The sequence below is a fragment of the Amia ocellicauda genome, chromosome 2, assembly GCF_036373705.1.
Source record: "Amia ocellicauda isolate fAmiCal2 chromosome 2, fAmiCal2.hap1, whole genome shotgun sequence".
In the NCBI taxonomy this organism is placed as follows: Eukaryota; Metazoa; Chordata; class Actinopteri; order Amiiformes; family Amiidae; genus Amia; species Amia ocellicauda.
Genome location: NC_089851.1, coordinates 28,306,596 through 28,331,378, shown reverse-complemented (window position 1 = coordinate 28,331,378; position 24,783 = coordinate 28,306,596). Strand labels below are relative to the sequence as shown.

At 36.5% G+C, this 24,783-nt stretch overlaps 1 protein-coding gene across 1 annotated transcript in view; it reads left to right on the top strand.

Moving 5' to 3' along the window:
* The window catches only part of LOC136768143 (cadherin-10), a 66,855-nt gene that overhangs the window by 28,344 nt on the left and 13,728 nt on the right, over positions 1 to 24,783 (top strand). Inside the window, exons 3-5 of the mRNA XM_066722199.1 lie at positions 10,008 to 10,302; positions 16,919 to 17,038; positions 22,852 to 23,019. Of these exons, the coding sequence (XP_066578296.1) occupies positions 10,008 to 10,302; positions 16,919 to 17,038; positions 22,852 to 23,019 (583 nt within the window). The remainder of the gene's footprint in view (positions 1 to 10,007; positions 10,303 to 16,918; positions 17,039 to 22,851; positions 23,020 to 24,783) is intronic.

The following is a 24,783-nucleotide window of genomic DNA, read 5'->3' as shown; positions in this document are numbered from 1 at the left end:
AGGGAATACAAAACTATAAATATCATAATTAGATACATCTCCACCCCCCTGAGTTAATACTTGGTGGAAGCACTTTTGGCAGAGTCTATTGGAGTAGGTCGCTACCAATTGTGCACACCTCGATTTCTCAATATTTGACCATTCTTCTTTACAAAACTGTTCAAGCTCTGTCAAGTTCCTCAGGGAGTGTTGGTGGACAGCAATCTTCAAGTCATGCCACTAATTTACAATTGGATTTAGAGGGGCATCTAAATGGCCACACATTTTTGTTCTTTAACCATTAGAGTAGCTTTGGATGTGTGCTTCAAGTCATTGTTACTCTGAAAGTTGAACTTCCAATGAGAAACTCCATAACATGATGCTGCCACCACCAAGCTTCACAGTATGAATGGTGTTCTTTGGTTGAACTGCTGTGTTGGATTTGCACCAAACATAACACTTTGCATTTAGGCCAAAAAGTTCAATTTTAGTTTCTTTCTTGAGTAATGGCTACCTTCTTGCAACCTTACCAAACAGGCCAGATTTATTGAATGCTTGACCAGTCTTGGCCATAAAAGCCTGTAGCTGTTGCAAAGTTGCCATTGGCCTCTGATCAGTTTCCTTCCTGTTCGGTCATCCAGTTTGGAGGGACGGCTTGATCTAGGCAGGGTCTTGGTTTGACATACACCCTCCACTTCATAATAACCATATTGACCGTGCTCCAGGGGATATTCAAGGCCCTTGATATTTTTTTACCAATCCCCTAATCTGTGCCATTCAACCATTTTGTCCCAAAGTTTCTTTGAAAGCTCCTGGGTGCTCATGGTTGAGTCTTTGCTTTGAAATGCACTACCCAGCAGAGGGAACCAACAGGAACTGCTGAATTTATCCTGAAATCAAGTGAATCACAATAATTTAACACAGGTGGAGGCCACCTTAACTTGCTGTGTGATTTTGAAGGCCCCTGACTACACCTGAGCTAATTTATGATTGCTAGTACAAGGGGTGGACACTTATACAACCAAGCTATTTCCCTTTTTATTTTTATTTTCTACATATGTCTACAATAGTATTTGGCTTGACTGTGGTCAGCACTAATTTGCAGAGAAGCAGGCAGGAGGTATTATGTGTGGGTGGGCATGAGTGTGAGTGAGAGAAAGAGATCAAGTTCAAATTACCTAGGGAACTGAGTAACATATACTATTTCATGCTTCTTATTATGGTAAGTAATCATCACTAGTTATATCATTGTTTTACCAAACTGCTATTTGTATTCATTTAAATTTGATATAGGTGAACTGGGCTTTTATACAATTTGATATTGATGGTGGTTATTTAATTATTTTATGCTACCCTTGCCTCACGGCTCCTAAAACATTCATTCTGTTTTGCATATTGAATATGTGTATTATAATATACAAGTGATTTAAAGTAGTGATTGACAACTTCAAACTTCAAAAATCAAAAAGAGAATGTAATTGAATTGCATGAATAACTAATGATTATGCTTCATAATTCATGCATTTATTTACAGCAATTATACACTGTATAGTTCAAGTATCAACTAATTAAATATAATAAGGCAATGTAATACAGATATTCAGCACAGCTGTACACAGTCTAGATAGCTGTTCTTAACAAAAGCATATTGCCTTAAGCTTATTTTTGTACTCTCCCTCTCTGTTAAGCATGGTGTACTGTTATCTTTCTTGTTTGTGTAAATATCATTAGTCAGTTATCCACCTACATATCTCAATGCCATTGGTCTGCAAAAACTGACTGATACAGCATTACATATGCTTGTGAAAACAAATCTTTTAATCTAATAAACATGATTATCGTTATATTCATGACAACATGTTTGCCCATATCATCAGGTGGTATAATTAAACAGCTGCCTATATATATATACAGTGTAAGATAATATATATGTGTTTACACTGGGACTGATCTGGGAACAGCGCACTTATTATTCAAGAACTATACAGCAGGTCAACTCTCCTTTGCATGGTTAGTGAGTCTGTTTTTTGTGGGTTATTTGGTGGCTACCTATAAAAGCTTTTCTTAAAAACTAAGCTCCAGTTTAAATCAAAGCTGTCACCCACCCACCAGCTGCAGATTACAATTATAATACTGCATGGAAGTATTTGGTTTAACAGCATATTCTTCCTTCACACGAATGCAAACCTATATCAAGTACTGCATTTTTTAATTTGAAGTTGGCAGGTGTGTTGAAGTTTTGATTTGGTCCAGGGCTAAACCATTCTTATTTTATACTTATGTCTTCTCAAGCCCAAGTTTGATGGAAAACTAAATAAAAGCAGACATAGCGGGGTATAATGCTCCAATTAACCTAATTAAATTGATTAGCTTTGTTGCCAGTTTATGATAGTGCTAACAATTACAGTTATTCTAATATTAATAGGACTACTAATAAAAGCATTAATAGGAACCATGTAATCAGCAGCATCCATTTATCTCTCTCAAAAAAAAAGTGTATAATGTCTTTCTTCTGGTACAAAGGTATAATGTATCAAGACATTTACACCAGTTTCTAAGCAACTAACCATTTGCTAAAGATGGCTGCACTGCTTATTATCCTGATTATGACCACAGTCTGAAGTGGTGATTTACAAAATAAGAATCAGTTCATGGACAGTAAATGATTTCCAGTTTCTGTCAACACATCCATTTCTCTCTTATGTGACCATACTTAAGGAACAATTCCATTAGCTCAGACAAAATCTGGACCCAGTTATGATTTTTAAATATGCTTATTCTATAACTTATTAGATTTAGGAACTACATGACTTTTGGTTATTTTGGTCTATGAACTATGGTTACATCTATGAACATACAAATTGAGAGCACTGCCATATCATAGCTAAGATTCTCCAAAGGTTGTACAGCTGTTTTCATACAATTTAATTTGTGTTATGAATGGCATGACTCCCTGCATGATACAGAAGGTCAAGCTACCAGATAAGAAAGTATTTGTGCCTGAACTATTTTGCACTTATTTTGTTGTTGTTGTTGTTGTTGTTGTTGTTGTTGTTGTTGTTGTTGTTGTTGTTTTTAACATGGTAATTTGCTAAATAGGATGCAAGCATGTTAATCGGTGATCATCAAAGGTATGTGTGATTGTGTGGGTCTCTCTCTCTCTCTCTCTCTGTCTTTTTCTCCCCTCTCTCTCTCTCTCTCTCTCTCTCTCTCTCTCTCTCTCTCTCTCTCTCCTTTATCGATCCAGTGTTGGATGAAGGTTTCCACTTACACTTACAGCAAGTACAGGATCTCTTTTCCAGGTCACACCAGCAAATCGTCTTATTTTATGTTCACATCTTTTATGTGCTCTTCTTCTAGGTCTTTTTTTAATCTCTTGGGATCAATTACATAGCTTCTTTTGTCAATATTTGGCCTGTTCTCCTACCATTGCCGTTTTAATACTGTCCCTCTTTCAATGATGTCACTGACTATTGTTTGTTTGGATCAATGTATTTGTTTTTCTGTCACTTTTTGTCATTCCAAGCAGGCATCTCTTTATGCTTCTTTGTGTTGTCTACACATTTAGTGTGTTTCAGAGCCATACGTGAGCACTGGTAGTATGTATTGATCAAATACTTTTCTCTTCAAACAAATAGGTAGACTTTCAATAGCATGTACTCCTTCCCATTTTTACTATTTGATTTTTTTATTTCTTCATATATGTGTGTCTGTGCAAAAGGACATGCAGTATTGAAAGCATGAAAAGCAAAATCTGGAATCAGTATGACAAGCTTTTCTGAAGTTTATATGGACACAAAAAATAAATCTAATTTTGCTGAAATTATATTTAGAAAAAAAAATGTTGCTGCTCTAATTCTGAGATGAAATGTTGCACTGTCATTATATTGGTGATACGAATTTCTCATTAAAATATTTTTATTTCTAATATTTCTTTAAAGGTCATTGAAAGTTCATTATGAAGACAAAAAGGGTTCATACCTCATGAGCCTCTGTAATGATTCTCATTTTGTTGTGTGGTATTATAATTAAAACCTGTTTAATATGCTTCCCATGGGATACTTGGACATTAATTAGGACATGCAATAATTGCCTGTGGGCATTCATAAGCAGCTGTATGGAAACATGGGAAGTACTTGTACAACAGCAAGCATCTGGTACTGTTATTCATTTAGATAGACTGCATAACAGGTCTGCAATAAGAGGATCTCGTGAAGGGTATTGGACATGCAGTGACATTGCCAGTATCCACACCCTTCATTTGAACAAATTGTTGTTTAGAATAATACTAAATATTTCCAGTGAAACGATGCTGATGTATCAGTGATATCCTCTCAGAGTTTGTGAACGTAGGTTATAAAGAAAATGGATCCTAGAGAAAACCTGAGAGATTTCAGTTGACTCTACTGAGATACCAGGTGTGTAATCTTAGGACTGAAGTCCATAGGAACCAATTGTTTTTACACATCCTTTGTCTTAACTTAGTTCAACCAAATGCAAAATTTATAGTTTTCTCTATGGTGAATCAGTATTCAACCAAAAATATTTATTTAATTAAATGTCTCACTGAATAACATGATGTCAAGCAGTACAGGTTGGGGGTGTTTCTGAAGTTGTACGGTTCTGTTGCTGCAACATCTGCTTTCATTCCTCCTGACCCACTTAGAGTGATACATTGGCAATTGCTGTTCTTCAGATTAACTCAAATGTCTTTCTTAAACAATGCTATTTTATCCTGGATTTGGCTGGCGTTAAAAAAAAATACAGCTACAGCCCAGATGTTCCTCCTCATTACCAGTGAAGATGGTACAGCTGCTTTTTCCCTTTTCATGAAAGGAGTAGACAAACCCATCGCTCACAGGCAGTCTGGGCAATGTTTGCCCATTTCACGCCAATGAAATGCTCACTTATATTTTCAACAGTTTTTCTCCTGGTATCATGTTCTAAACTGACAAAGCAGAGCAGATGTGCATCAAAAAGTCACATACACTGATTAAACCAAAACTTTGACCAACCTGCTGATAGAAGACTTTAAACCTGTAGTCGCTGGCAGCTTTATTTGTTGTACAAATGCTTCTTTCTTCTACTGGTAGATATAACTGCTATCGAGTACAGGTTTGTAGTTTTTTTATTCACAGGTGGGTCAATTTGTTTTAATTTAATCTAGCTCAAGGCTTCTTTCCAAGGTTCTTGTCATATGTGCAGCATTATCAACAACACTTATTAAAATGAAACAAATTTCATAATCCTCAACGATGACCATCTGTGGTTGTCTGAGTTTCTTAATATGTAGGGTCTCTAAACACACACCATGTCTAATGATACAATATAATCAAAATCCTTAACCTACCTTAATCCTTGAATTAAAATATTGTCGGAATAAATTAAACCACTAACAACATTCTGCTGATATACATATTAGATTTCATTTGAGGGAATGTGAGCAAGATTCAAAGATAGGTAATTTTCTTATTTTCCCAATTTATGTATGTTTCTGGAAAGTCCAAGGTAACATCACTGACAGTGTACATTATCAATAGATTAACAAAAGAATATCCTCATTAAATGAATGTGAATATAAACATGTACAATAGCAGCTCTGAAAATAAGTCTTTAAACACAAACATGTGGAGTTTATTTTGAATTAGATACAGCAGGAGAGAATGTAGCCACAAATGAAATCGATTTGAAAGTTAAGTTTTATGTGGGCTGAGATTCTTAAGAATATTATAGAGGTTATTTCCTCAGGCTTTTCATTAATTAACTTAATGCTTTGCCCTTGGCTTATAGGCCAAAGACAGTTGAGTTTTAATCTTAATGTTTTTGCATTTATTCTCTTAATGGCTTGTTTTCCTGTCTGGAAGAAATATATCAATATATAAATGGACATGGGGGTGGGGGGTGGTTGCAATTTTTCCAGTGTGGGGAAGTGGGAGGGGGTCTACACATTACAAATGTTAGTAATCTTCAGTATAATGTATGTTTTTAGTGTATTTAAATATGGACATTGTTGAAATGCTGATATTGTGACAATCTGACTTGAGGTAAACTCAAATTGTAAAAACAAAAACATTGTAGTCATTGAGAAACTTGAAATAATTTACTGTCAATGAACTGATTCTTATTATGTAAATCACCACTTTTACAATCACTAGATTGGTATAATAATATATGCAGTGCAACCATCTTTAGCAACTGGAAACGGGTACAAACTTCTGTTGCTTAGAAACTGGTGTAAATGTCCTGATACATTGTATCTTTGTACCACAAAAAATACATTAAAAATAAGGAGTGTATAAAGAGCTCAAACAAGTTACTAGCTGGACCAATATTTTAAAATAATTATGTTTAGTGGTAGACCTTTTTGTACTGTATCTTAAATTAAAATACAGGTTAATTGTATATTAAAATAAGATACAATTCCTTATCCAAAACCCTTGGGGCAAGATGTATTTCTGAATTTGGAATTTTTCGGATTTCAGAAAGGTAGTATGGTACTGTATATTATGTTAACACCCCAGCACGGTCAGTGGCACAACCCTGTATGCAAACACATTCATATTTTTTGAAACTTAAAACACATACATTCAAAAAAACAATCTGCAAAAACAAAATCAAACAATATTGGAGAGCACCTTACGCACATGTGACTGCTAGTGTTGAGACACAACCAGTGTTAATTTAGTCATCATTTTTTATTTAGTCGTATTCTTAGTCAGGTCCACTAAAATGTCTATGAGATATAGTCACATTTTAGTCATGCACTTTTCTTTATCTTTAGTAAAGTAAAAATTGACAAAAATCTTTGTTAGTTTTAGTCAACTAAAATTGCATTAGTTTTAGTCACATTTTAGTCGTGCTATTTAAGTTCATCATATTGACATAAATGTATATTATATTTAAATATTACTGTAAGAACATATAAGAATCATGGACTAACTTACATTCAGAATAATTATTTTACATCCAAAGCCTTCACAGGTTTGTCTAAAGCAAAAATCGTACAAATGGATTTGAATTGATTTTACTCTTCAGATGTCGCTTCATTCGTTGTACATATTGTAGCCACATTCAGGTTCATTTCCTGCAGTTCATATCTTACAAGGCATTTTCTTCATTTTCTCATCGTATTTGAAGTACTGCCAGACTGCAGATTTCTTTCTTCCAAGTATGAATGAATGGTTACTCGCAATGTAGGAACTAACCAGTTGAATCCACTGTGCTCGGTAGCCTTTCTACTAATTACTATTTATGTAATTTTAATCAGTCTGCATATAATAGCTTATGATGATAATAATAACAGTAACATTATAGATAACATAACTAGCTTTTATCGCACACTCTCTTGTTGATCCAATATTTGTATTTATTTTAGAGGAAATAATTGCACTCTCAAAACTCTTGGGTCGCGTTCTTGTAGCTCAGATGTCTGCAGATCTGTAAAGCTCTGCACTGCTTCACCAATGGGATCTCTGAAATTATGCAGAACTGAGGACATTTACGCTGCACAAACGGTTTTCAGAGCTTTTCGAATTTCGGAATTGGCGGATAAGATTGTGAACCTGTATTTATATTGAAACATAAAATCGAGTCAGGTGTAGTTATAACTTGTAAGATTAAAATAATAAATAATTTAGACAGTTTCCTCTATAATGTTATATACGAAAGAATGAAAGGTTGTGTATGCCACCACGGTTATCTGAAAAAGGAAACACTGCCCAAGGGGGAGGGGTTTCTGCGCACTGCCATATGAACCTGATCGAAACATCACTCTATCAAAGCTGCCATTGGCCCCTGCACTCGTCACTTAGAACAGGTCCCTTCCCACTTCCTGTTCTATAAAATGTGACGTCAGCGCAGATTCGTCCTCTTTTGCCGGGAGCCAGGACTCCCGTCTGACCTTGCAACCCTTTTTCAGATAACCGGGGTTGCATACGCAACCTATCGTTATCTTTCAAGTCGGAAGCACTGCCCAAGGGGGAGGGGTTACTCTATAATTAAGCCATCGCAAGGGAGGAGGCAGCGAGCTGATAAGGGAGCCTGCCCCGAGGTGCACCGCTAGGGGCCTCAGCAACACAACTCCAGACTGTAACCTCAGGGGCCCCGTAGGAGCGAGGACCATAGTCACGCTCTTACTGGGAACTGTCTAGAATTAGCATATACAAGGTGGGGCTACAGAGGTTATTCTCCTCCGCTCACAACAACAAGACCGGCTGCTCTACTAGTACAGCTAGGAGTGAGGCCGAATCTACTTGCACAATATCTGGTCCGGGCAATCAAGCAACTTGTGCAGCCTCTGCGCATATCATGGCAGTGGACCCCTGATCCAATTGGAGCAAAGCCACAGACCCAATGAAAAAACAACAGAATACATAGCTGGTTAGTCAACAGAGTAGCTGAGCCGAACAAGAATATACAATATGTACATATTGCGTGACAGCAGGACCTTCATGCTGTCAGCATGCAGCACAGGAGCATCCAACTTAACTGAATAGTACAGAGTGGAAGAGCTCTGTTGTGCTGACAATTAGATTTCGTACAAACGAACTATATACACCACGGGGCGCCACACATGGGACATCATAGTGCTTGCTCCACTAGCACAGCTAGAAGCAAGGCCACACCAGCTTGACCATGTCGTGACAACGAACTATATATATCACGGGGTGCAGGAGCTGGTTCATGCGCCACACATGGAACACAGGAGCAGTTGACACCTGTCAAATAGCGCAGCTAGCGCAGGGCAACTACAGCTCTTACCGTGTGAATAAATGAACTATGTCAATATGTTGAGGTAATCTGAAGAGATTTCATCCCATGCTGTCTGAAGCACCTCCCACAAATTGGATTGGCTTGATGGGCATTTCATACATATCATATGGTCAAGCTGCTCCCACAGCAGCTCAATAGGTTGAGATCTGGTGATTGTGCTGGCCACTCCATTATAGACAGAATACCAGCTGACTGCTTCTTCCCTAACTAGTTCTTGTATAGTTTGGAGCTGTGCTTTGGGTCATTGTTCTGTTGTAGGAGGAAATTGGATCCAATCCAAGCACCGTCCACAGGGTATGGCATGGCATTGCAAAATGGAGTGATAGGCTTCCTTCTTCAAGATCCCTTTTACCCTGTACAAATCTTCCACTTTACCACCACTGAAGCAGATGGCGTCAAGCACTCCTCCATCTCACGAATGTTCTTTTTTGTGATCCGAACACCTCAAACTTAGATTTGTCTGTCCATAACACTTTTTTCCAATCTTCCTCTGTCCAGTGTCTGTGTTCTTTTGCCCATCTTAATCTTTTATTTTTATTGGCTGAGATGTGGCTTTTTCATTCCAACTCATCATCCTGGAGTTGACTGTTGACGTTGAGACTGGTGTTTTGTGGGTACTGTTTAATGAAGCTGCCAGTTGAGGATCTGTGAGGCATCTGTTTCTCAAACTAGACACTCTAATGTATTTGTCCTCTTGCTCAGTTGTGCACCGGGGCCTCCCACTCCTCTTTCTATTCTGGTAGGAGCCAGTTTGCGCTGTTCTGTGAAGGGAGTAGTACACAACGTTGTATGAGATCTTCAGTTTCTTGGCAATTTCTCGCATGGAATAGCCTTCATTTCTCAGAACAAGCATAGACTGACGAGGTTCAGAAGAAAGTTCTTTGTTTTTGGCCATTTTGAGCCTGTAATCAAACCCACAATTGCTGATGCTCCAGATACTCAACTAGTCTAAAGACCAGTTTTATTGCTGCTTTAATCAGCACAACAGTTTTCAGCTGTGCTAACAATTGCAAAAGGGTTTTCTAATGATCAATTAGCGCTTTAAAATGATAAACTTGGATTAGCAAACACAACGTGCCATTGGAACACAGGACTGATGGTTTCTGATAATGGGCCTCTGTACGCCTATGTAGACATTCCATTACAGATCAGCCGTTTCCAGCTACAATAGTCATTTACAACATTGACAGTGTCAACACTGTATTTCTGATAAATTTGATGTTATTGATTGATTTTTATTTATTTTTCTTTCCCAGCTTCATTCGGATCAGGACAGAGGAGATGGAAGTGTTAAGTATGTCCTTAATGGAGATGGGGCTGGCAGCTTGTTTCTCATTGATGAAAACTCTGGTGATATTCATGCTACTAAGAGGCTGGACAGAGAAGAAAAGGCCTACTACACACTGCGTGCTCAGGCTGTAAACAAGAGGACAGGCCGGCCCCTGGAGCCAGAGTCTGAATTCATCATTAAAATCCATGACATCAATGACAACGAGCCAAAGTTTACGAAAGAAACCTACATAGCAAGTGTCCCTGAAATGTCTGACGTAGGTGAGTAAAAGCGACCGAAACAGCTGACATGTTTCAAGGACATCAAGATGCATTTAAAACAAATTGTAAAAATATGTTTAATAATTTTAATAAACATTATTAAGTGATATAATCATCAGTTTCTAAAGGACAGCATAAAGATAGGAAGCCTGCTGCCAAAGGTCCACTAAATAATATAAAATGTTAAACTGAAATGGATGTTAAGTTCACAATTCTTCAGAATTATTTAAATTCACAAGAGAAGGAATAGTCTACATGTCAACATGTCTGTCAGGTTTTTTAGCAGACTAAATCATCCACCTCAGTTGGGGTTCACTCCTATGCTCCTTTAGGCTCCTATCTAAGCCACAGCAGCACTCATAGTTCAGCTATGGGTATCTTATAGTCCCCATTTGTTAGTATTGACACTTCTGCAACCTTTCACCTTCCAGCAGTTCTCGGGAAGGTGTAGAAGCACTGTGATTATATAGGTACTCTTCCTCCCTAACTTCTTTCTGTGTGTCAGTGTCCTTCCTGATACTCGTTAGCTATCAATCGCCCACCTTCCTCTCAATCACTCTCTGCTGTCCATTTCAAAAATTGCTTCTTTAAATTATTGTCACAAGATGTACTGCAGGGTGAAGACAGTTATATTCTTTTTATGTTAATTCATTTGGTGTATTCTGTTCCTAAAGTGCCCAGATAATTTGCAATGCACTATTTGTGAACTTTTCTCTCCTTTTAACGATCTCTGGGGTATTATGTGTGAAATGTACCCCAATAACAGCTCTCTAACATGGCATGGCAATGTGATTCTGTAAGTGGGGCCGATCAAGTACATAAAAAAGTGTAACTGTGGGGGCATAGCCCTTCTCTTCTTGTCACTTTCTGATTATTGCAGCCATTGCATTGTTTGCATTAATTCCCTCACAATCTGTTTCTGACACTGTAGACTGCCTTGTTATTCAAGCCTGCCAAGTCTATCAATCCTAAATTGCTCCTGCACTGAATATTCCTGCAATCGCCTCCACATTGCACGCTCATCCAACTTGTACTTTTGTTTTTTTGTGCACATTGTGGTCCATTTGTGGTTGCTTTTCCTGGCTATTGGTCAACCTGGCCAATTATTTTGTATAGCTAGTCAGCTATTTCTGTTTTGGATGATGCTGGTGCTCTGCCTGAAAACAAACTAAATAAATATATGTTTTAAAATAGGAAGTGGTGGGTATTTGATTATTGAACTTTCCAACATAACATTGCCCAGAATGATGTTTCTACTAAACATGTTACACTGAAATTGTGTGATCTGACATCACCAACAACAATTCACTGAAAAGCATGCAGGTTGTTTGTGTGTTAATGTTAGAGGCTGGTATTTTGCACGGCTTTAAAACAAAATAAATGTATTTTTTATATCTTGCCAGTGTTTCTGTTGCCTCCCCAGTTAATATATCACAAGTAATAATAAAGAAATTAACACATTAAACGCTCACTTATATTATCATGGGCATTTGTGGCAGATCAAAAAATACATTGTTTTTAAAGAAAGATTGAGACTGCTGTCCCTGTAGATGTCAAATTCAGTTTTCTATCAAGTACATTACTTTTGATACTGTCAAAGTATGTGAATAAACCAGAAAATCTATCAAAGGTGTTTTTTTTACATTTCTCCACACTGAGTTTAATAATAGAACAGTATAGCTATATATATATATAGTTACGACCACAAAAGCGCTCACCAATAAGAATGCAGTACGTAAACCATTGTAAACATAAACAAACAAAGCCGCAAAGCAGACTAAAGCAGAGTCGCTTCTAACAATACAAAAGTGTAGTTCACTACACTTTTATTCCACAGCTTAATCAGGATAACAAAAATATGAGGTCTAATACAGCATAATACAGGCATTCCCTCTATCTAACAAGATGATCTATGCTATGGTAGGGCGGAAGGAGAGTAAAAGAAACACATACAGCAACATATAGAGGGGTTACATTACTCATCGCCCCGCCATGGGAAGCCAAAAAGAAAAGACAAATGTTTTTAAAGGGGAAACAAAGAAAACAAACAAAAAAAAAAAACTCCAAACAAAGCAAACAAAAATAATCAATCACGCACAGACCGAGCGTGTTGGAGGGCGCTTCATCAAGCGTACTGCACCAGGAACTCCACCCACACCAGTCACCTCAAAGCACTGTGCGGGTGCATACAATATATACTATTAATGTTATCAAATTGCCATGTTAGACTTCTTTAACTCACATATTAATTTAAATAATGTGTGTTCTAATTACTGCTGACGGACTTGGTTTTCTGACAGAAAAGCAGTCCAGCATTGTTGCATCTGGTTAAGCAATTAAATCCATTCCAATGTTCATGCATGTGTTTTCATTCTCTAATACCCACCTGGGTGGAGGTGTATTATGTAACAAGATAGAATTGTCTAATCTTGGAGATCACCCAGCTAAAGACATTATACCCACACATTCTCCTGTGAGGTATACCTTTGACATTGTGTGGTATTTGTGTTGTTGTTGTTTGTTTTTTGTATATTGGGAGCAAATACATAGATTAAAAACCATCTTAATACTTTAACAATTTGTGTAACATTGGGCATTGAGAAAGAAAGAGACAATTGATTTAATATTATGAAAATAATCAAATGTGATGATTACTTGGCCTCCAATATAAACTAAACATCTAAAATACATGAAAACAAAATACTAGTGTCAATGTATGAGTTAACTCCTGTTGTTTTTTGTATTGGTGGTTGGTGGAACTAAATGCATGTTATTTCTTTCATAAGATAAACATACTGAGTAGCTGGCAAAGACAGCTGCATTTAATAATAGAGGGTAAACAATCTCTTGATTCAGAGCTCTGTATTCAAACAGTACATACATGAGAGTTGATGGTCAGGTTATATATGAAAAAATCCCTGCTGGAATCTAAAAAATGTTAATCAAACAAATGATCCATGAAAGCAGTGCAACACTTTCCTGGTATGATGGCAGAAATTGTAGTATAACAGATGCTTCTAGATTCATTAGTATGCTTGTGGAGGATCGCAACCAATATGACGTGGCAGGGGTCCTCAGAGTGTCAGGGACAAAGTTAAGCACAGCCAGGGACAACTCACACACCATGAGACTTGCAATAGCATTCTTGAAATGATAACAGCCCAGAAGACAGTTGTGCAGCAGTTTTACAACTTAAACATTTGCTGTGACACCAGTTATCAACATAATAAACTGAAGATAAAATAATATTTCAGTAATCAATCATATATCTATGTGCTGAGCCACAGATATAAGGAATTAGTCTAATATTAAAAAAAAATACACATGGAAATCACACAACCCTGCATGAATACACAACATGAAAACAGCTATGCTGGTGAATATGTTTCTTTTGTTTGTTAGTTTTTAGCTTTAAATTCATAGTTGTGAGTCACTCATATAATATGTATTCAAGTTTGAAAGATATATGACTGGGGAAGTATTTCCATTTAGCTAAGGCATAGCAGATTTCTGTACTAGAGAATTACATAGCTATGTTATCAAAAATGAAATGTATTTGCACTTTCCCAGAATAAGAAGAAAAGAAAAACCATTAAGTTGCCAATCTTGCTGAATATGTGCAATAATTACCAATAAATATGCAGGATCTATGTAGATTTTGAAATCATTACAATCACCTTCAGCAGACAGCAGGGAAATTATATTAATCTCCATGTTCTATGGTTCTTTGCTATGAATTATCCTCTTAGTCTATCCAAAAATGTAACATAATAATGGGTTTTTGGAATATTTCTGCAGTATCTAGTGGTCTAGTATTGTATTCTTTTTTTTTTTTTTTTTTTTTTACATAGACATAAAGCCATTCTAATTATCAAGGGGTTTGCTACATCCCAAGACTATTGTTGTGGAAAAGGGTTTAATTATGATGGAAAGTGTATATTTCTTGTTAAAAATTATAACAAATACAGTGATTTGTATGCAAGTAGTAAAAACACATTCTACTGTGCAAGTAATGTCTTGTGAAAAAGCAAACATAGGGCAATAAGTGCTGAATCAGTTGGATAAAATCTCTAGAGACACAAAATAAATCTGGAAGCAAGATGTTGTTTAATATCGTGTATACATTCTCTATCAATGTCTGTAGTGGAAAGATCTTTATCCCTGTGTTTATAGTATCTAATTAAAAATGTATCATGTGAAGCTGTTTAATATTAGAATATGTACATTAATACAAACACAATTGGACTGCTTCCCTTGGGAAAAGTGTTAAATGGAAACTGAAAAAAGGGTTGGGCTGGCTGACCTATCACATATCATAGGTGAAGTGTCATAATGGTGAACTTCATGTTTAGAGCAGTGGTCTTCAGGTTTGGTCCTTGAAATCTGCTGGACTGAGCTCTGAAATGCTCCTTGTATTAAATGATTAATTTATTGACTTGATTGATATTAAATTACTTAGATTATTGAAGATAATCATCAGAAAACACTCCTGTTTGATGTTCAATGCATGTGCACTGTTGTCCAAGTTAAGCAAATATTAAGAATAAAAAAACAAGTGAAAACTGCAGAAGTGCAGGTGCAGTGCAGGTCTGCCAAAATGAATACAAGATAAAATAGCAAGAGCTATCAGTTGTTAGTTTAATACAGGTCCACAGCATATGCAAGACTTTGAACTTGTATAATTATTTAGTACCCACTGTTCTGTGATATTATTATTTTATACAGTTTTGTCAGTAGGCCTGAAAAGGCATAATTAAACTCTAATTATTGACATGTTATTTGCTCTATAATCTTCATTTCATTTGTGTCTTTAACCTAGTAAGCTATTCACAGACAAACCTATTTGGGATCAGATCATGTCTGCTTCTTTACTGTTTATTTTTTCGTTATTACAGGTGCTTATTTTATTATACAATATTTTTATTATAATAATAATAACATATTCTTGTGAAATGAGAAGTTGCTTGGTAATCCACCACAACATGGAATGTATAAATGTCTATCCCATCTCTAACAGCTTATGAAAGCTAAAAGAAATGTCATATGTGACATTGTTTTGTTAAGTTTCTGTGGAGCATCTGTTTAATTCTAATTTACAGGGAAAAGACAGAGGGCAGACGTATATTGTGGTGTACAAATGTATACTGTTTTTGGCACTATTTTGAATTTCCATGAAGGATGATTTTGACTCGTCCCCAGTTGGGATTGCAATGTTTGCATTATCAAATGCTTGAATTCCCCTGACATCATTAGATCAGCTTGAGCCTGTGAGGACTTCCCAACAGTTGTTTGATTTAATATTATGATTATTAGTAGTAGTAGTATATATGTATGTATGTATGTATTAAACCATATATTAACCCACTATTCCACTATAAAAATCATGGTGTCAAAATTTAAATTAAATGGACACTGATTTTTTACATTTGATATGCCATTATCATCTGAGGTTCTTTAATCACTTGATACTGAAAAGGCCTTTGACTAGGATAAGTCCTCCTCCATTTTTTAACAGAAATAAAAAAGACAGACATAAGTAGAACTTTTTCATTGACAGTAATGGTCTATTACATTATCGCCCTGAGACCGTCTTCTCTCCAGCCCACCGGCGTTCCATCTGAGAAACGTTGGAAAGATGTTTGGACACTAATTGAAAATGAATAAAACTAAATTATTTTCCATTAATGAAACTGAATTCAATACCCACGTATTACTTTACCTTTTAAAATTGCAATAATTTTCAGTAATGCATTATTATGCTAATCATTTGGAAGCTATTTTCAATCCACTATTAGATAGCACCAGACAGGATTTTTCTTTGATGGTCTACTATACGCTTATCACTTACTGATGGAATCAACTCTGTTATAATGAATGCACTCCCCAGATTTATCTAGCTTTCACAGCATATAGCAGATTTTATTACCAGAGATTTTTTTAGATAAATTGAATGATATTTTCCTTCATGTGGTAAACGAAGTCTTCTCTTAAACATTCAATTTCCCTTCCATGCACCAAGTCAATAGGACATATGGCATTTCCTATTTTTAAATTGTTAGTGATTACCCAAGGTTTTAAATGTATTATACTGACATAGTTATACATTGAAGCATATTTCTTCTGTTTTATTTTGCTGTCAGTCATGCACTACATATTTTATGCTTCAGCTCTGATACTCTCGTAAAGCATTCTCTCAGGATCTGGGCCCAATTTAAGTGACATTTTGGCCTGATATCAATTTTCATACTTGCCCATCTACTGATGCAAATTATTTACTTTATTTCACCTATATTTATATTTTTGTCATTGACAAATTAAGCCATTGGTACACAACTAATATCCCCAAGTCCAACTATTGTTATAGGCATTCCAACAAACACTCCCAAATGTTTCCAAATAAACAAATATTAATAATAATCATAAATGCAGACACACTATTTAGATTTGACCCTTAAAGATAGTGGCTATAACATAAACTACAATGGTATGCAGTCGCATTGTGTTCACTTCCAATCCATTGATTTCTACTCATTTGTAATATGCTAAAAACTTGTTTGAAAAAATATTGTATCTTAGCAGACCATCCTATGTCAGCATTTGCCTTATTTTTTAATAGGTACTTTTGTGGTGCAAGTCACAGCTATGGATGCTGATGATGCAACATATGGGAACAGTGCTAAACTGGTATACAGCATTCTTCAGGGACAACCATATTTCTCTGTGGAGCCTGAAACAGGTAAGATATTTTCTCTCTACAATCATTTCTTCTGCATTCCACCAGAAACAGTAAATGAGACAGTTATATTATCACATTCTGCTCGATTTATAAAGAAAATGTAGAAGCAAAGCTCTGTGAGAAGCACATCAAATACATTACAGTTCTATTGTAGGGTGTTGGGAGGAGGAGCTGGGATAAGAAACTCATCACTTAGGCTCCACTCTCAAGCATAAATATACATAAAATAAATGCTTTTATTCACTATTAGAGAGTAACCAAAAATATCTGTTATTGAAACCACCAGGTCCTTGCATAAAGACTAGACAGACAACCAGAGAAGATTTTTCTAGTTGTTTAACCCCAAAATAAGGGAAAAACAATGACAGTTTTTAAGAACATAATAACAGAAGAAAGGAAGAAAGTTTACAAACGAGAGGAGGCCCATCGTGCTCGTTTGGTGTCTATTAATAACTAAGTGATCCAAGGATCCTATCCAGTCTGATTTTAAGTGTTCCCAAATTTTCAGCTTCAACCACATCGCTGGAGAGTTTGTTTCAGATTGTGACATCTCTCTGTGTGATGAAGTGTCTCCTGTTTTCCATTTTGAATGCCTTGAAGCCCAATTTCCATTTGTGTCCCCGGGTGTGTGTGTCCCAGCTGATCTGGAAAAGTTCCTCTGGTTTGATGTGGTCGATGCCTTTCATGATTTTGAAGACTTGAATCAAGTCCCCACGTAGTCTCCTCTGTTCCAGGGTGAAAAGGTTCAGTTCCCTCAGTCTCTCAGTAGGACATTCCCTTCAGACCTGGAATAAGTCTGGTTGCTCTCCTCTGAACTGCCTCTAGAGCAGCGATATCTTTCTTGAAGTGTGGAGCCCAGAACTGTACACAGTCAAAGCTGTAAAAGATGTCAAAGCAAACTGTTTGTTCAATGATATCCTTGATTACTGCCCCAGGAACCTGGACCATTGACAGGAGAATGTGGCTCTGTGGTGCAACAGCCAATGTCTCCAACATTGTTTGACAGTGGCCTTTGACAGTAAAATTAATTAGCTAAGTGTTACAACCAGAAGATTTCCCTTCATACATCCAAGCTATTTGCATATAGATTGGTCTATAGCAATTGCATATATATTGGTCTACTAAAGCCCATTTCACACTAACTCGTACCTGGGTTCTGACATGAGGTCAAGTGGGTCAGCCTCACACTGCAACTTGAACAAGCAAAATAGACTCTCAGTCTCAGAGGAACAAGCACTGTTTCCATGATCACACTTGTCGTTTCTTTAATTCAAAGGCTTCATATATCTATATTAAAAATAAATACATTAATAACAAATGGAAAAAAACAGTATTTGATGTTCATTTTGTTTTAACATCCAGCAGTTCATTGTGATATTCACAGCTTGAGTCGAATCTTCAAAATCAGAGTGGGAATACTGTCGGTTTTTCATGCAATGTGTCCGGTCCATTGCCATTTTAATCTCTTCACTCTTTTCATGATGTAACGCATTGTTGGATTTCAAATCTCTTCTTATTATTCCAAGCATGCACCTCTCCATGCTTCTCTGTAAGTGTGTGTACAGTGAAATGCATTTAAATTGCATTATAACAAAGTTATTGCCACGATGGATTGTTTCTTTTCAGTAAACCGGCTGCACACAGCTTCAGAAATGACATTAGAGACATAGAAATCTGGGACAGGTCAGCATGTGATTGTGAAAAAAATAAAACATATTTTTAACACAGATCCTGAATGTAAGTAAAGATGGATTATAAGAAATGTAAGGTACCATGGCTCCAAAGAAGGTGATACAATATTATTCTGTCTCCATAATTACTCTGCTCATGGAAGGATATTCTGATAGGTAAATTTGCCATTTTACACCAAGGACTGCACACTATAATAATGAGTTACTGAAAAAAATGGTTGCTGCATAAATAATAGCTGAATAAGAAAAACACCTAAAAGAAAAGGCTGACTGATTGTGTGAAAATCCATGGCTAACACTTTACTAACTAGCATGAATCTTGCCGCTGTGTACATCTCTACATCAAATCACTTCATTCCAGTGTTTCTTGCATAGAGTGTAGGTACTTACTGCAATCATCGGTGTGTCAGTTAAGAGCAACATTATTATGATGTTGATGAAATAACAGACTGATGTTTTTAAACTGTTTCTGTTTTCTTTCTATCAAGTTCTAAGTGTCTTTCTATTAAGTTCTATCATGATAAAAAATACAATCCATTTAGAAACCGTAACTTCACAAGTGTGTTCTTTTCCAGTCATTTTCACTTTTAAGATTGCGTTTGACCCTTCAGATTCTCACCCATGACTCTGTGGTGTTGCTTTTGTTGGAAATGGTGAAAAAAATATATAGTTTTAACTTCAAACTTCTGATTTTTGTGGCATTATTAAAGGGCTGTTAGTCCCCTTTGTACCCAGCTTTCCTGGAAATGCAGTCTCAGTTTGTGTAGATTATGGGGTAAAGTAATGGAGAAAACATTTGCACAAAGTAGTTTTGAAAGGCATTTTTTAATGGAAGCTTTTTCCTTACCTGTTACAGGCTTGATCTTCAGAATATGAGGTATTACCCTACCTAGTGTACTTTAGTTTATACTGTAAAAAGTATATTAGCATGAAGAAATTATGATTACTGTACTTGTTTATCTGCTCTATGAGTCCTTCTTACAATGAAAATCCAAGGCCTATAATAGATGCTCTGCTCAGCTGTGCAACTGAAAATGAAATCGCTGTCTTTTCTTCAAATCCAAAGTATATTTTGCACCATGTAGTTCCTTGCTTTGTTTGTTTGTTTTCTTTTTAAAATTTGCTCCATTGAACTCAGTCACTGTAGATTCAATTCTTCAATAAGTCTTTTCCATTTGTCCAAATACTTGCCAGAATTCAAACATAAAATATTTGGTTAATTTTTCAAGATTAGACTTCCCAGATCCATAATCATGAACATTCTGATTTTGATTATTATAATATTGATATAAAAAAGCCATCTAACACTTTCACAGAATGCATGTCTTGTACTGTATTATTATTATTATTATTAATAATAATAATAATAATAATAATAATAATAATAATAATAATAATAATAATAATAATTGTATTATTAGTATTATTATGTTTTTTAATCTCTGTCTTGCTTTTGTTATGATATGTGCAAAATGTTATTTTCAATTAATATGTTTCATGCAGATTTATTTGTAATTAAAGGCTGGAAAAGTCTCTTTCATGGCATGCACATGGTTCCCAAAATGATAAAGACATGCAAACAAATAATGTATAGAAAATACTAATTCCTTCAGCATAATCCTTAATTAAATATCAAATGTATTTAGCAATAGTCTTTGTTGTGCATACAATACCTAACAACTAATAAATTACTTTAGTTTATTTAATAGCTTGTTTGCTTAAATATATACAAATTATTGATCACAAGAAAAGAAGGATGGAAACCAGTTACTTGCTGCCACATATCAAAACTTGCCATTAATTCTATGTGCAGGCTATAAATTAGAAATTATCCTGCACCTGCACCTGCACCTGCACCTGCAAAGTAACTGTAGCGTTATGTTGGGTGTATTTTGATAAGAGCATTTGGGCTCTGAGCTGAAGCACTGATCTAAAGAAGACCTCTCCCCCCCAAAGTTATCAGATTTCCTTAGCTCATCAGCTTGGAACTGGTTTGCATCAGAGTGACAGTTTTGGGGAGGATGGCACCGAGAAGAGGCCAAATAGTTTGGAATTCTGCTGTGAAATGTCTGGAGAAAGGGGCCTGTATGTGATAAAAACTCTTTGAAGTGGACGAGAGCCGAAATCCTGACATAGAGCTACGAACCCGGGCCAACCGGCATTTCCAAAAGATGGCATGGATTGACATCAGTCATAAATCAAGACCCCTCCAATAGGACACTGGGGGCTGAAACCGAAATCCAATCTCAAGAACTCAGGAACCAATCACCTATTGATCTGACAGACTATAAGGAACAGCGCACAGTCTTTCTCTTTCTCTCTCTCTCACCTGAACCAGAAACTCTCTGCCACAGCTCAACCTCTAGCTCTGTTGCCAGAACCGGAACCAGAAACCAACCAAGTCTTTGCCGGCAACAGAAGAGTTAAACTGGGAGAAGGAGATTGAGCCGTACGAAGAATTCTTTTAAAGGACTTTATTAAATAAAGAACTTTACAGACTGCGCTGCCCGCCTGTGCCCATCTGATCAGTGGAGTTTTACAGCTGGACAATTGACCAAGTCGACTGTATACGAAAGTGTCAGTCATTTAAATAGCTATTTGAGTCTTAAGAAACTTGACCCTTGGAACAAACAGGGCCCTGCTTTCCTCAAAGACTTTGTCTTCAAGTAACTACGGTGGAACCCTGCTTACAAAGAAGATTTTGTGCACAACCTTGGAGCCTTCAAACCAGTGGAAAATCTGTTTGGAAAAGACTCTACATTCGCGAAACCCCAACTTTCAGGTGCATCGACTGAGTGGAAGTTCTTGGACAAAGCCGAACCGGACTGTCTTTGTTCCAAACCACACGGACCTCGTGCCGTGTGCTGTTATCTGAGCCTGAAGACAGAGAGGCCTCTTTGCGACGAAGTTCAGATAAGTTTAACAGTTTGGAGTTCATGATTCATGACATTTGAGAAATCAATTAGAAATGTTAATCTGTGATTCAAAACTCTAGAATGTGTAATATCATTTAGTTTTCTTAAATATACATGTGTGTTGCATTAAACTGTTTTGTTGATAATTTTAGAAATAAAATCTGTCAATGCCGAGAAATATCTTCTCATTCCTGTTTAACTGTTTAGTCTGAAATTGACACAAGTTAATAGACATTAGATTATTGGTGGCCCTGCCTATCCTTAATCATTGAATAATAATCAGTTAAGGGAAATTGTGGTAACAAGTAATGATAGGATCTTTCTCAGCACCTAAACGTAAATGAGACTGATATATATATAATGAGAAGTTACCTGACATAAATACTAACCTGCATAGTTATTTAATGTCTGACTAATAATAATAACGAGAGACTCACCTTCGTCTTACTAACCGGTATTGTAGTCAATGTGTTTATAACCTTTTTGTTTAACGATTTGTGTGTTATCATATGCGATTCCATGGTCTTTGATTTGGTCACGGAAGTGATTTGTCTTTGATTTGTTGATCTAGAGTTGAATTTTAATTAGTTTTTCCCTTTTGTATAATTAGTGTAGTGCTACATTTAGTCTTTGTTTTTGAATAAATTTGACAATTTATATCTTTGGAATTGGTGTCTGCGTCCAATTATTACAGAAATTGAGTTCTACAAGATTCCAGGATTTGTGATAAGGTGATACTATAAGTTCATTTCTTTAATTGAAATTTATAAGTGTACCGTACGCTACATAACTAAAAAAAACAGACAGAAATGCAATTGCATATAACCTTTACCTTGCATCCCAGCAATGCCTGTTTTAATCTTTTCACTTCCTTACTCAGCTTTCTAATGTTCAATATCCCATGATGTCCCATCTCTAGATGGAAGCTACTTTGGAATTGTGCTACTGAAGCATTATTAGGAATACTTTCAATTTCAACATAACTATAAGGGATAATTTCAAAATGACTCATATACATTGGCAAATAGAGTTGCACCCTTTCATCCTTCCTCAAGAGCATGTTGCTCCAAAACTAGCTTTAATTGAAATCGTGCAGTGCTGCTTGTCTATTATTACTGACACAATGTAGGCAAAAAGAATATGTTTTAAAGTCAAATGTATGAAAATAAGAATATGAACTGACTTAATTTCCACGTGTTTCACACAGGTATAATCAGGACAGCTTTACCGAACATGAACAGAGAGAACAAGGAAAATTATCATGTGGTGATCCAGGCCAAGGACATGGCAGGCCAGATGGGTGGATTGTCAGGGACCACTACAGTCAACATCACTCTCACAGATGTCAATGACAGCCCACCAAGGTTCCTTCAGAGTAAGAAATAAACACGTCTTTTGCAAAATAAACATATATATATATTTTTTTGTCAAACAATATTTGGTTTCATATGATCTCAAATTTCTGAACAGGACCAAAATCAAACCAGCCTTGGAGAAATAACAAATATTTAACTATTTTGTGTTATTCATATATAGACTACAATGAAACTTTGTGGAACATAACTAGGTCTTCTAAATATACAATAACTGTGTGTATATACATACATACACACACACACACACACACAGTACTGTGCAAAAGGTTTAGGCAGGTGTGAACAATGCTGTAAAGTAAGAATGCTTTCAAAAATAGACATGTTTTAGATTATATTTATCAATTAACTCAATGCAAAGTGAGTGAACAGAAGGAAAATCTAAATCAAATCCATATTTGGTGTGACCACCCTTAGCCTTCAAAATAGCATCAATTCTTCTAGGTACACTTGCACAAACTCAGGGATTTTGTAGGCATATAGTCAGGTGTCTGATTAAACAATTATACCAAACAGGTGCTAATGATCATCAATTCAATATGTAGGTTGAAACACAATCATGAACTGAAACAGAAACAGCTGTGTAGGAGGAATAAAACTGGGTGAGGAACAGCCAAACTCAGCTAACAAGGTGAGGTTGCTGAAGACAGTTTACTGTCAAAAGTCAGACACCATGGCAAGACTGAGCACAGCAACAAGACACAAGGTAGTTATACTGCATCAGCAAGGTCTCTCCCAGGCAAACATTTCAAGGCAGACAGGGGTTTCCAGATGTGCAGTCCAAGGTCTTTTGAAGAAGCACAAAGAAACGGTCAATGTTCAGGACCATAGATGCAGTGGTTGGCCAAGGAAACTTACTGCAGCAGATGAAAGACACATCATGCTTATTTCCCTTTGCAATCGGAAGATGTCCAGCAGTGCCATCAGCTCAGAATTGGCAGAAAACAGTGGGACCCTGGTACACCCATCTACTGTCCGGAGAAGTCTGGTCAGAAGTGGCCTTCATGGAAGACTTCCAGCCAAAAGGCCATACCTCGGATGTGGCAACAATGCCAAGTAACTCAACTATGCATGAAAACACAGGAACTGGGGTGCAGAAAAATGGCAGCAGGTGCTCTGGACTGATGAGTCAAAATGTGAAATATCTGGCTGTAGAAGAAGGCAGTTTGTTTGCCGAAGGGCTGGAGAGCGGTACATGAATCAGTGTCTGCAGGCAACAGTGAAACATGGTGGAGGTTCCTTGCAAGTTTGGGTCTGCATTTCTGCAAATAGAGTTGGGGATTTGGTCAGAATTAATGGTCTCCTCAATGCTGAGAAGTACAGGCAGATACTTATCCATCATGCAATACCATCAGGGAGGCAATTTATTCTGCAGCATGACAACAACCCCAAACATACAGTGAAAGTCATTAAGAACTATCTTCAGCGTAAAGAAGAACAAGGAGTCCTGGAAGTGATGGTATGGCCCCCACAGAGCCCTGATCTCAACATCATCCAGTCTGTCTGCGATTACATGAAGATAGAGAAGCAACTGAGGCTGTCTAAATCCATAGACGAACTGTGGTTAGTTTTCCAAGATGATTGGGCCAACCTACCTGCCGAGTTCCTTCAAAAACTGTGTGCAAGTGTACCTAGAAGAATTGATGTTGTAGATTTTTCTTCTGTTCACTCACTTTGCATTTTGTTAATTGATCAATATTATTAACATGTCTATTTTTGAAAGCATTCTTACTTTACAGCATTTTTTCACACCTGCCTAAAACTTG